Here is a 10,572-nt window from a genome sequence, read left to right as displayed (position 1 = left end):
GTCCCTGCCTAATCATGGTATTTATGCCTGATGGAAACCCAAGTCTTCCCATTAAAAAGCAGGATATACCCATATTCAGTCCTCTAAATTCTGGGAAGAAACATCCCAACTCATACATGTACATGGTACAACCAAGAGGTACAGTCCAGCCCAGGTTCTCACCTTGATGTCAGCACCAGAGAGGTCATCTTTAGCCATGATCAAGTCGTCCAGTGTCACGTCATCGGCCAGTGTCATTCTGCTCGTGTGGATCTGGAAGATGCGCTTCTTGGTCTTTTCGTCCGGCAGGGGGAACTCGATCTTCCTGTCAATGCGGCCTGAATGCAGGTAGAAAGGCTTTCACTCACAGCCCTGTGCAGCCCCCGGCTCTGCCTGGCCCAGGAGGAGGTCTTAGCCCATCTCCTCACACGTGCACTTTGTCAGTGTCCTTTGGGAAGGGGTCCAAGTCTTAAAAAGTGAACATTTGTCTTTGTAGTTTGTAAATTTCTACGTTTGAATTCATCCCATTTAAAAAGTTCTCAGTGCTACCTTCAGGAACGAATGAAAGGAACAATTCCTAATGGCACAGTAAGTGCAGAAAAACAGATCAACCCTGTTAAAAAACGTTACTAAAGAGAAAGCCAATTAGCTACTGCTGTTTTGGTGCTACATCAATGTAAAAAATGAACCCGAACTCATATGAATTCTTTCTTCAGAAAAAAAAAAGTTCTTGAGGCTTAAAAGGGAGCATTTGAGAAAGAAAAGATCATAAGGTAAGATTGGAATTCAAAGAGACAAGCTGCAGAGACTACATCCTGCTCTTAACTATAATTTCAAGGGGTCAGAGTTTGGGTAAGTTATTCTAAATTTCAGTGCAGCATTGGCCTTACATGTATCATTCTATAATCTGACCTGGTCTGATAAGTGCTGGATCCAAAGTTTCTATTCGGTTTGTGGCCATGATAACTTTCACGTCTCCCCGAGAATCAAATCCATCCAACTGGTTCAGCAGCTCCAACATTGTTCGCTGAATTTCTCTCTCACCACCGGAATTTGAGTCATATCTTTGGAAAAGAAGAAAAAGAGAAGGAATGAAGACCAAACTGATCTGCTAACGGGAAATTACAACAAAATGCCTCAATATTTTTATCTCAACCCTTATATCATACCCTCAATTACTCCATCAAAAAATATCAGCACACCCTCTCAATCACCAAATTACACGTCACATTATTTTCTTTGTAGCTGTTTTCGTGCCCGAAGTTACTTCCTCTGTCCTATCTCCACATCTGGTTTCACCCTGACTGTGAGCTCCTTGAGGGCAGAAACTTATGCTCACGCCTGTGTCCCCAGAGTCCAGGTGATGCCTGGCTCAGAGCAGATGCTCAAGGCCTGGTTACCGACTGACCCATCTCCAGACAGTCACAACTCCTGGGTACCTGGGAGAGCAGCGTCTATTGCAGCCACAGAGGACCAGACCACATACAGTAGGAGCTGTGGCACAGCACTGTGCAGGTCACTCAGGGAGTGCCTGAGATGGTCCGTTCTCAGAGAAGAGCTATGTGGTTTCTACCTCTAAAGGATGCAAAACAGGTTAAAAAAAAAAAAAAGTCTACCTTTTTGTCCCAATGGCATCAATTTCATCGATAAACACGATGGATGGTGCGTGTTCTTCAGCGACTCGAAACAATTCCCGAACGAGCTTGGGCCCGTCGCCCAGGTACTTCTGAATAAGTTCAGAACCAACCACTCTCAGGAAAGTGGCCGACGTTTGGTTTGCTACTGCTTTGGCTAATAAGGTTTTACCTATTTTAGATTGAAAAACACAAAAGGAAAAAAACTTCAAGCGCCGTTGTAACTTAAAAACTATCAGTACCACCTTAAATGGACATCCAAAATGGACAGATTCTACGATGAAAAGGCATGCCGCCATTCGGATGTCTTGACATTCTGTTCTCCCAGTCCCTCCAGCGTGGACAGTCCCCAGCACAGACCCTTTGGGAATGTGGTTTCACTCAAATGACCCCTCTTCCTTTTCATTTACATAGCAATGAAATGCTAAGTCCTGGATTGCACAACTTACACAGGTCATTTTATTGCACAGAAAACCATATATATATGTGTATTTTTATTTTCATACTCTTATTCATCTAATATTACATTTAGTACCAATGGACCAGGAGAACGAACCTAATCTGAACAGCACAGGATAGCTTTAGGATCAGTGGTTCTCCACCACGGCTCTGATGCTTGCCCACACTCCAGGTGACTACTTCAGAATCTTCAGGGATGGGAAGAGGCATTCGTATTTTTTAAAGCTCCCAAGATGACCTAGTATACAGCCAAACTTAAGCACCCTGTTTTATTTTTTCTTATAAACTTATTTTTAATAGAATCACATTACTTATAAATATTCAAAAGTTTTGTTTTATAGCACATCCACTAGTATTATCAATTGTTTATAGAAGAGGAGTTCTTGGAAATTATAAATGCATTCACACTGAGCAGGCATTTTTTGGGGGGAGTGCCTACTGGTGTTTTTGTTACAAGCCCTACTCTATTTTTAACACATTAACTCTGCAGCCTGCAATTTCAAGTCTAAGATAGTTCAATTTCTTAATACACCAGTTATACAGATAAATCTACTTTTATGTGAGATATTTTTCCAGAGGAATTGCTTATTCGCAAATTCCCCAGTGTTGCTTAGAGCACCTTGTTTTAAAAAAAGGATTTGTGGCATCCTCATTCAACAGTTAAGTAATTGTAACTAGCTCATTCTGCTGCTCAAGAGATGAGCTGAATGCCTGGAAAGTGTCAAAGGCACAGCACACATACCTGTGCCAGGTGGACCATACAGAATGACCCCTTTAGGGGGCTTTATACCCATCTCTTCATAGTATTCAGGATGAGTGAGCGGAAGCTCCACAGATTCCTACAGAAAACAAACACCCAGTAAAAATAAAAAGCTTTCTTACTGAAATCATCATCATAGTCGTAAATCAGCATTATGAATATATCTTGCTTTCAACAAAAGTAAGCTAAAATTTCAGTTACTCTTGTTGGAGACAATGTGCTTGACTTCGACCAGCAGCAAGGACATACTGAAGAGGACATCTGTCCTACTGGAGCTCCTGGCACCTATTCCCTGTTCCTAACAGCCCCGATCCTCTTTCACGTCCCAGGAGAAGTTAGCCCTGAGAAACAAGCCCTTTCTCAGTAAATGGACTTTAAAAAGTTACAATTCACCCTTTTCAAATTAAACTAGACAGAAGCTGACAAGATTTTCTGATTGCTGTTACCATCTGGGCCATTCTGCAGCTGTCTGTGAGGTCACCAGTGGACATCTGTGACAGCCTGGAATGACTTCCCTACAGATGAAAGAACCTGCAGAGGGCTGGCCCACAGCCATCCTAAATGACCACTTCCTAGCAAACCCAGGACGCGAGCAGGGGCTGGGATTACGTTCTAGACCCCACCAAGTGCGGAAGTGTGTGTCATTCGTCCTACCCCGTACATCACCAGTGGCTTCCAGAGAGCCACAGCGGAAATCAACATGACTGGAAACTATAAGCACACAGCACTAGTAAACATGTAAAAAGTATAAGCTGCAGCTGCCGCAAGAACTGTCATGCATTGTGTTATTTCTATTACCCACGCCTTATTAGCACATACAAAATACAACTGGCAAGCTCTGAATCAGTTACTGGTCTGATCAATAACGAAAAAAAAAAAAAACCCCCAAAACATGCAAAACAAGTCCAAGTACCCTAACCGTAGACATAGTAAGAAACCCACAGTCTAGACACCCAGCGCTGGTTCCTAGACGTACCTTAATTTCCTGGATTTGGTTGTCCAACCCCCCAATGTCAGCATACGTCTCCTGTGGGGCCTTTTCCACTTTCATCACTGTGACCAAGGGATCCGTGTCGTCCATCAGCACCCCTATCACGGCATGCACCTAACAGAGAACATTAAGCTTCAACACAGGAATATGAGGATCACACAATTCATTTACAACAAAGCAGTGCTGATCACCTGTGGAACATCTACGGATGGGTCCAAGAGGAAGGAGAAAGCTGGCTTGAGACACTCAACTTACCTTGTGGTTGAGCAGGACCGAGCAGCCCGGTTCCAGCAGATCCTTGTCTACAAATGAAAGGATGCTGACGTAATGTTCTGAGCCCACAGATGTAGATACAATGGCGTGATTGTCATCAATGATCTCTTCCAAGGTTCCCACTGACATTGGCGTCCCTCGCAGATCATCCACCTTTGACCTTTCTTCCTGTGTAAGAGTACGCCAAGAAGGAAAAGCACGTTAGACCTGTGGGTGATGCTGACAGCTCACAAGGTTTACAAAGAAGTTGGTGCTTTTGAGAGACAGCTAATAATAATTCATAAAAACCTGAAAGGTTCAACTACTTGAATTTCATTTATTCATTGACAGTTTTAGGGATTAAATAGAATTCAGTTTGTAAAATTGAAAGTTACAGTAATTTCTTAATTTACCTCTTGCTTTTCTTCTAAAGGTTTCATTTGTTCCTGATTTCTAATGAATTCTTCTTCCATAAGAAGGTAGTCTTTAATTCTCTCTAACTTCAATAATTTTAACCGGCACTGAGTGTGAGGTGTCACTGTAATTAAAAAAATAAAGTTATATTCTACTTGAAGCTTTAAGTTAGCAATTCAGTTTATTATTGAGAAAAAAAGACTTAAAATAAGCTTATTTTAGTTGGACAGACTCTGAAAAATTAAAAGTTTGGTGACCCTAAGTAAGCAGGTGCCTAATTGCAAAAAAGGGGATTTGGGCAGTTCTAAGAATGTAAAAACGGGGATGAAGTCCATGACCAAACAGCTAACATACAATGAATTATACCTACTGACCTGCCTATACACGTAAGTAATAAAGTCATAGACCCAAAAGGTAGTTTGCTTTGGCTTTTATTGTTCCCGACCGGTGCTAATAAGATGGATACTTGTGCTGTTCAGTCAGCATAACTTGTTGCACACTAGCTATAACACACTCTCCGTTTACAGGAATGTGAAATACTAGAGATATTAACATATGTGACAGACATTTTTCCTACATTCTTTTGTGGGGTTTTTTTTTTTTTTTGACTTCTTACGCTATACATGGATTTTAAACATTTATATAGATAAACCTCTTAATCTTTTCTTTTGTAGTTTCTGGGATTCTTGACTTCTTCAAAAGGTTTCTCTTCCTCTAAGGTTAATAAATTTATTCCTGAATTTTCACTTACTTATTTTCATATGTAGATCTAGAATCCATCTGGCAAAAAGGGGTCTAATTTCATTTTCTTTCAATAGCAAATAAAAGATGCCAGCCATTTATATTAAACAACCCATCCTCTTCCCACTAAAATATAGCCTTTACCATACATTATTTATCTATATAACTTGACTGTTTTTGGACTTTGTGATCTTCTAGTGACCTGATGATCTACTCTTTATCAATACCATATTGATGCATTACAGTAGATTAATGGCACATTTTTTACTGACTCCCTTCTCTTAACCAAGCAATATTTTGAAAATTATTTCATCTAAGTAGGAAGGGACTAATTTAGGTAAGGGTATTTGAGGTATTTGAGCTGAACCCTGAAGGGATGAGAAGCAGGCAGCCATGGGAAGGAATAGGGAAGAACATTTTGAAGCAGAGGGAAGCAGAAGACATGGGCACAGCACTGATGTGAAGAATCAAAGAGCACAAGACAGGGCAGCAAGCAAGACCAGCAAAGCGGTGGTGGGGCTAAGGATGGACACATGGGCTGGGTCGGGTCACCTGGTTTGAGTTTGATTCTAAGTTCATTAGGAAGCCACTGAAAAATTTATTTTAAGTACCACATGATGTGAACTCCAATACATTTATTCATGAAATGATTGCGTTTCTAGGTTACTCAAGCTCAGCCTGAGTTTTCTAATCTAAGACTGTACTTTTAATACGCTAGAAAAACTGGAGTTTCTTAAAGTAAGATAGTCGTACACTGTTAAAAGAAAATATAGCTTTGATTCCAACTTAGAGGAATGCCTTGCACAAGAGTTAGATACAGTCACAGAGCTAGAGCTTCAGCCACGCCCTGTTCCCTGTCTCCACAGTCCCGCCTCTAAGCTCCAGGTACACAGCTGATTCCCCTAGGACTCGGAAAGACAGCAAGGAAGAACCGTGTTGTTACCCAGTGGCAGTTTGCTGGCAGCATCTGGTCCCTTTGTTTTCTTCTTCTTTTTCCCCACTCTAGTTGGTACAGGAGGTTCATATTTCTTTTTCTTGTCCTTGAGTTTTCAGAACAGCAGGGGAAATCAATCACACAGGAATCATATTAAAACATAAACATTCCTTAGGACCATTATCTATTTCCAAGTGATATAATTTTCCTTATCTTTTAGGATGCTATTAAAAACTGTCCTTTAAAAAAAAAAATGAGGTTTTACATTCCTGCAATTTTAATATGTGAATGTAACTGATATTATTATATACAATGGTAAGTTGTTCAATAAGGAATATAAAAATCAGAATTCAGAGTTACATGCCAAAAGTCTGAGTTGATATAATGAGACAATTCTTCACATCTCAGGATATTAAACACTACAATTACAAACAAGTTATTTTAACACGTCTGTAATGTTACTAATTTTACACATTTAAAAATCATTAATTTGTCGATACCTATTTGACAGGTCAATTTTTCTAAAACACGAAAAGGGTACTGTATCTGCAGGCCACACTGGTTAAATAACTATAGGATCATTTGTTTTGCAAATGATCATTTAAATCATTTTAAGCTTCACGAATCCCCAAAGAACTTCCCGAGATCTCTGACATTTCCCACAACTTGCTCACATCACAGACATATCTGGCTTATGTACCTTGTCATCCTTCTTGCCACCTCCGGGACCATGACCACCACTCTGACTTTGACCCTGGGGAAAAAATGTCAGAGCTGTAAATTCAGAATATGGTCACTTCAAAAGAACATCCCTTTAACTTCTTGTGATTTGGGGGTCACCAGCACTTCCTCCCTCATTTCAATATTTCTGAACTCAAGATGTACCTACAGTCACTGTGCACATTTAGCACAGTAGAAATTCTTTTCTGAAAAGCTGTTATTAGCAGAGCAGTGGCGCACCTTATAATTGACTGCACCTTAAATCAAGGACAACTCTTGTCAATAGATAATAACTAATGTATCTTAATGAAGCTAAGATTCTAAGACCCTTCCCTCCTTGAGAGGAAGGTACAGAGTTCGGCATTCTTTAATATAAAACTACCTGAGGCCATCCGAGAGTTTATTTTGTGGAATTAGACCAGGAAAGGGAAATCATTTTACCTATTCAACAATGATTTATTAATCATTTACTCCTTACTAAGATCACACCAAGATCCAAAAGACTTCCCTTGTAACAGCAATTTATACATCCCCATCTCTAAAGCCTGGGGTGCTCTGGGCTGGTCTTTTTTCCTCAATCTGAAAAGCTGAATCACCTTAAGGTATCAAGAACTGATGTGTATTAAAGAATAATCAGCTCAGTGGGATTTCTGATTTTAAAAGACCCTTCGGTTATAGGACAACATGTAACAGAGCAATGTCTCAGAAATGATGGCATTTTAAATGAGTAACAGTGAACTTATTTTATTGGGGGGCCCTGTCAGTCCCCTCAAATCACTTCTAGTTACCTCTAATACACTGCCAGCTTCACTATCATGACAAAACTACTATATCTTGGTTACCTAAAAGAGTTAAGGTCAAATATATTTCCCTATGTGCAGGATTCTTAAAACTTTGTGCCTTATAATGAAAAAGGTAATTAAGGTCTCTGAGAAATTTTGAGAAGCAGTTATACTATAATAGGCTGTCCAAATTATAGGTCTTTATCAATTACTTATACCCCCTAAGGCAATCTGCTGTTGGCTGAGGCAGCTGTTTGTGGGGTGCTCGCTACATGCCCAAGTCTGTACTAGACATTTTCCTTCACTGTCTCATTATTCCACACAATCCTTCAAGGCAGGGTTCTTTATTCCCACTTTCTAGAAGAGGAACTGCAACGAGCCTAAGAACATGGGTTATGGAATCGGGCGCATCCAGGTTTGAATTCGGACTCCATTAGAAATAGGCTAGGTGACCTCAGGTAAGCCTTGGTGTCCTTGACTAGGGATACTGGCTCCTAAATATTACTGAAAATGAGGCAACATACGTAAACCGCTTCCTGTTTACTTGACTCCTAGTAACTACTGCCCAACATTGTGTTGTTAGTGAATAAGACATGTCGGGGTCAGGATTTAATTGTTGGTCTGGATACAAATCTGGACTCTGAAACAAAGCCATCTTGGTGTAGCTCACTCTCATCTATCCCCTATCTGTTTTTGTCCAGGGCATCGTATCTTATTAGGACTTGGCCTCCCAACTGAGATCCCCATGTCCAGTTTCTCCTTGTCAATCCAGCTATTCTCCTTTAAAACAAACAGCCGATCCTTTATTCTCCTTAAAAACCTTCATTGCTCCCCAGCATTTATAATGTACTGTCCCATCTCTTTAGCTTAGCATGCCTGGCCCTCACCAAACTGGCTGCAGGCTCATCTACTTTTCAGATGGACTTTCCAGGTTCCTCTACTTTTCTCATGATCCTGTAAGTCTTGTTCCACGGGAGGACGTTCTGAACAGGTCCCGAACTTTATGTCTGGGGCATTTTACATGATGTTTCCTAGTCTCAAATAACAAGTATACCCATTATTGAGCCCTTGCTATATGCCAAGCAGTGTGCTAAACATTCTCAGGGTATCATCTTACTTAATTCTTACAGACGCTGTGAGGTTAGTACTATCATTAGCTCTAATTTACAGATAAAAAACCAAGGCCCAGAGAAGTTAAGTAATGCCTATTGTCACAAAGCTTGTCAGAGACCTAGCCAGGAATCACACTCAGGACTACTGGACACCAATATCTGTGCTCCTCTACTGCATGGAAATCTAATGCATCATAGCAGGGGCTCTAGAAAAGACTAACAGGGTTTGTGTTCGAGCACAGCCACTTACTGTGTCTCGGTCTCCTCCCTGGTAAGTGAGGATAATACTACTTCAAGGGACTGTTGTGAGGAATACTGAGAAAATGCTGGAAAAGTACCTGGCACATTCTTCTCAAGCTTAGATTATTATCCCAAGACCTATGAGTCTATGTGATTTGGCCTTCTTGCTGTTCACAATACAGGCTAAACAGCCCTATCTCAGGCTCTTTGCACTTGCTGTTCCTTTTCTCTGGACCTGTTTCCCTCAGATATTTGCATAGGCTACTTTCACTTTATTTGGCTCTTTGCTCAAACCTCATATCCTCAGAAGGACCTTCGCTGATACCCTATGTAAAATAGCCACCCCTTCACATTCTATGCTTTCTTAAAAAACAGACAAAACAATGGCCACTCCATCCATCTCCATCCCGTTCCCTGACAATATTACATATTTCTTTCTGTATTTTTTGTGCCTTATCTAGAATGTAAGTTCCATGAAAGCAGAGACCGTCAACCACGCTCACCTCCTATATCCTCAGTGCCTAGAAGAGAACCCGCCCCCCTCAAAATGCAGGTGCTCAATACATATTTGCTTATGAGCGAATAAACGCCAGGTGTTATTATTCCTAATGCACCAGGGGACCTTTCCCTCCGAGTTTTACCTGTTATAAAAGCGTCAGTCTTTAAGGATTCCTTCAAAGGCCCCCCGTCTTCCACGACTCGGCTCTCCCCTCCTCAGCTGGAAAGAAACCCTCCCTCTCTCTAGAGACACAGCCCTCCACCTGAGCGGCTCGGAAAGCATTCGTCCCAGTTACTGAAGGAGGCTCCGTTGAAACTCCCGGCACTGCTCAGCGGAGACCCGGTCGGCGGAGAGCAAAGCTGGGCATCCTGACCCGCTCTGCAGCCCCAGTGGCCCTCCTGGGAGACGCTTCGTGCAGAGCCCCGGCCCCAGGTCCCCCGAGCCAGGCCCGCTGGTCGGACCCAGCCCGCGGGGGACCTGAACGCCGTCTCCGGGGGGCCTCCGTCCCCCGCGGAGGCCGAGCCGGCGGGCGAGGAAGCGACGGACCCCGTGCCTAGGGCAGCCATCTCGTCCCCTCGTCTCGGGCCACCCCGACACCGTCACACCGCGACCCTTAGCCGAAACCCTTAGTCACTCACCATCTTGATTCGGCTGCTTGAGCCGCCGCTGCCGGAAGTGAATTAGCCACGGCGGTCCGTCAGAGGCGGAAGTTGCCGAGGGTCGCTACGGCGGCCGATAGGAGCCAAATCCCGCACGGACGGAGTCGCGCGCCAAGGCATCGTGCCGGCGGGTTGCGACAACGATATATGATAAGATGTGGACGTTATATTTTACTTGAAAAAAGTTTTGTTTTGCAGTTATTAGGCTTTTGTCGACAACAAGAGAGCCGAGTCATAGAAGATCGCTCCGAGTGGGGCATTTGAAGGAGGCCTTAAAGACTGACGCTTCTATAGCAGGTGGAATTCGGAGGGAAAGGTCCCGTGGAGCATTAGTAGTAATAAAAACAGCTGGCATTTATTCGTTAGTTCACTAAGCAGATAGTTATTGACCACCTG

The 10,572-nt window shown here is 42.4% G+C and overlaps 1 protein-coding gene across 1 annotated transcript in view; it reads right to left on the bottom strand.

Annotated features, from left to right (window-relative positions):
* The window catches only part of PSMC1 (proteasome 26S subunit, ATPase 1), an 11,387-nt gene extending 1,150 nt beyond the window's left edge, over nucleotides 1-10,237 (bottom strand). Inside the window, exons 1-10 of the mRNA XM_011357135.2 lie at nucleotides 10,156-10,237; nucleotides 6,865-6,918; nucleotides 6,174-6,270; nucleotides 4,489-4,613; nucleotides 4,079-4,264; nucleotides 3,809-3,937; nucleotides 2,815-2,911; nucleotides 1,596-1,785; nucleotides 892-1,043; nucleotides 163-317 (exon numbers count right to left, since the gene is read on the bottom strand). Of these exons, the coding sequence (XP_011355437.1) occupies nucleotides 163-317; nucleotides 892-1,043; nucleotides 1,596-1,785; nucleotides 2,815-2,911; nucleotides 3,809-3,937; nucleotides 4,079-4,264; nucleotides 4,489-4,613; nucleotides 6,174-6,270; nucleotides 6,865-6,918; nucleotides 10,156-10,158 (1,188 nt within the window). The 5' untranslated portion in view covers nucleotides 10,159-10,237. The remainder of the gene's footprint in view (nucleotides 1-162; nucleotides 318-891; nucleotides 1,044-1,595; nucleotides 1,786-2,814; nucleotides 2,912-3,808; nucleotides 3,938-4,078; nucleotides 4,265-4,488; nucleotides 4,614-6,173; nucleotides 6,271-6,864; nucleotides 6,919-10,155) is intronic.
* Between the last annotated feature and the right edge of the window lie 335 nt (nucleotides 10,238-10,572).

This window comes from Pteropus vampyrus, unplaced genomic scaffold, assembly GCF_000151845.1.
Source record: "Pteropus vampyrus isolate Shadow unplaced genomic scaffold, Pvam_2.0 Scaffold32, whole genome shotgun sequence".
NCBI classification, from domain to species: Eukaryota; Metazoa; Chordata; class Mammalia; order Chiroptera; family Pteropodidae; genus Pteropus; species Pteropus vampyrus.
Note: the sequence above shows the minus strand (reverse complement) of the source record. Positions and strands in the feature narration are given on the sequence as shown.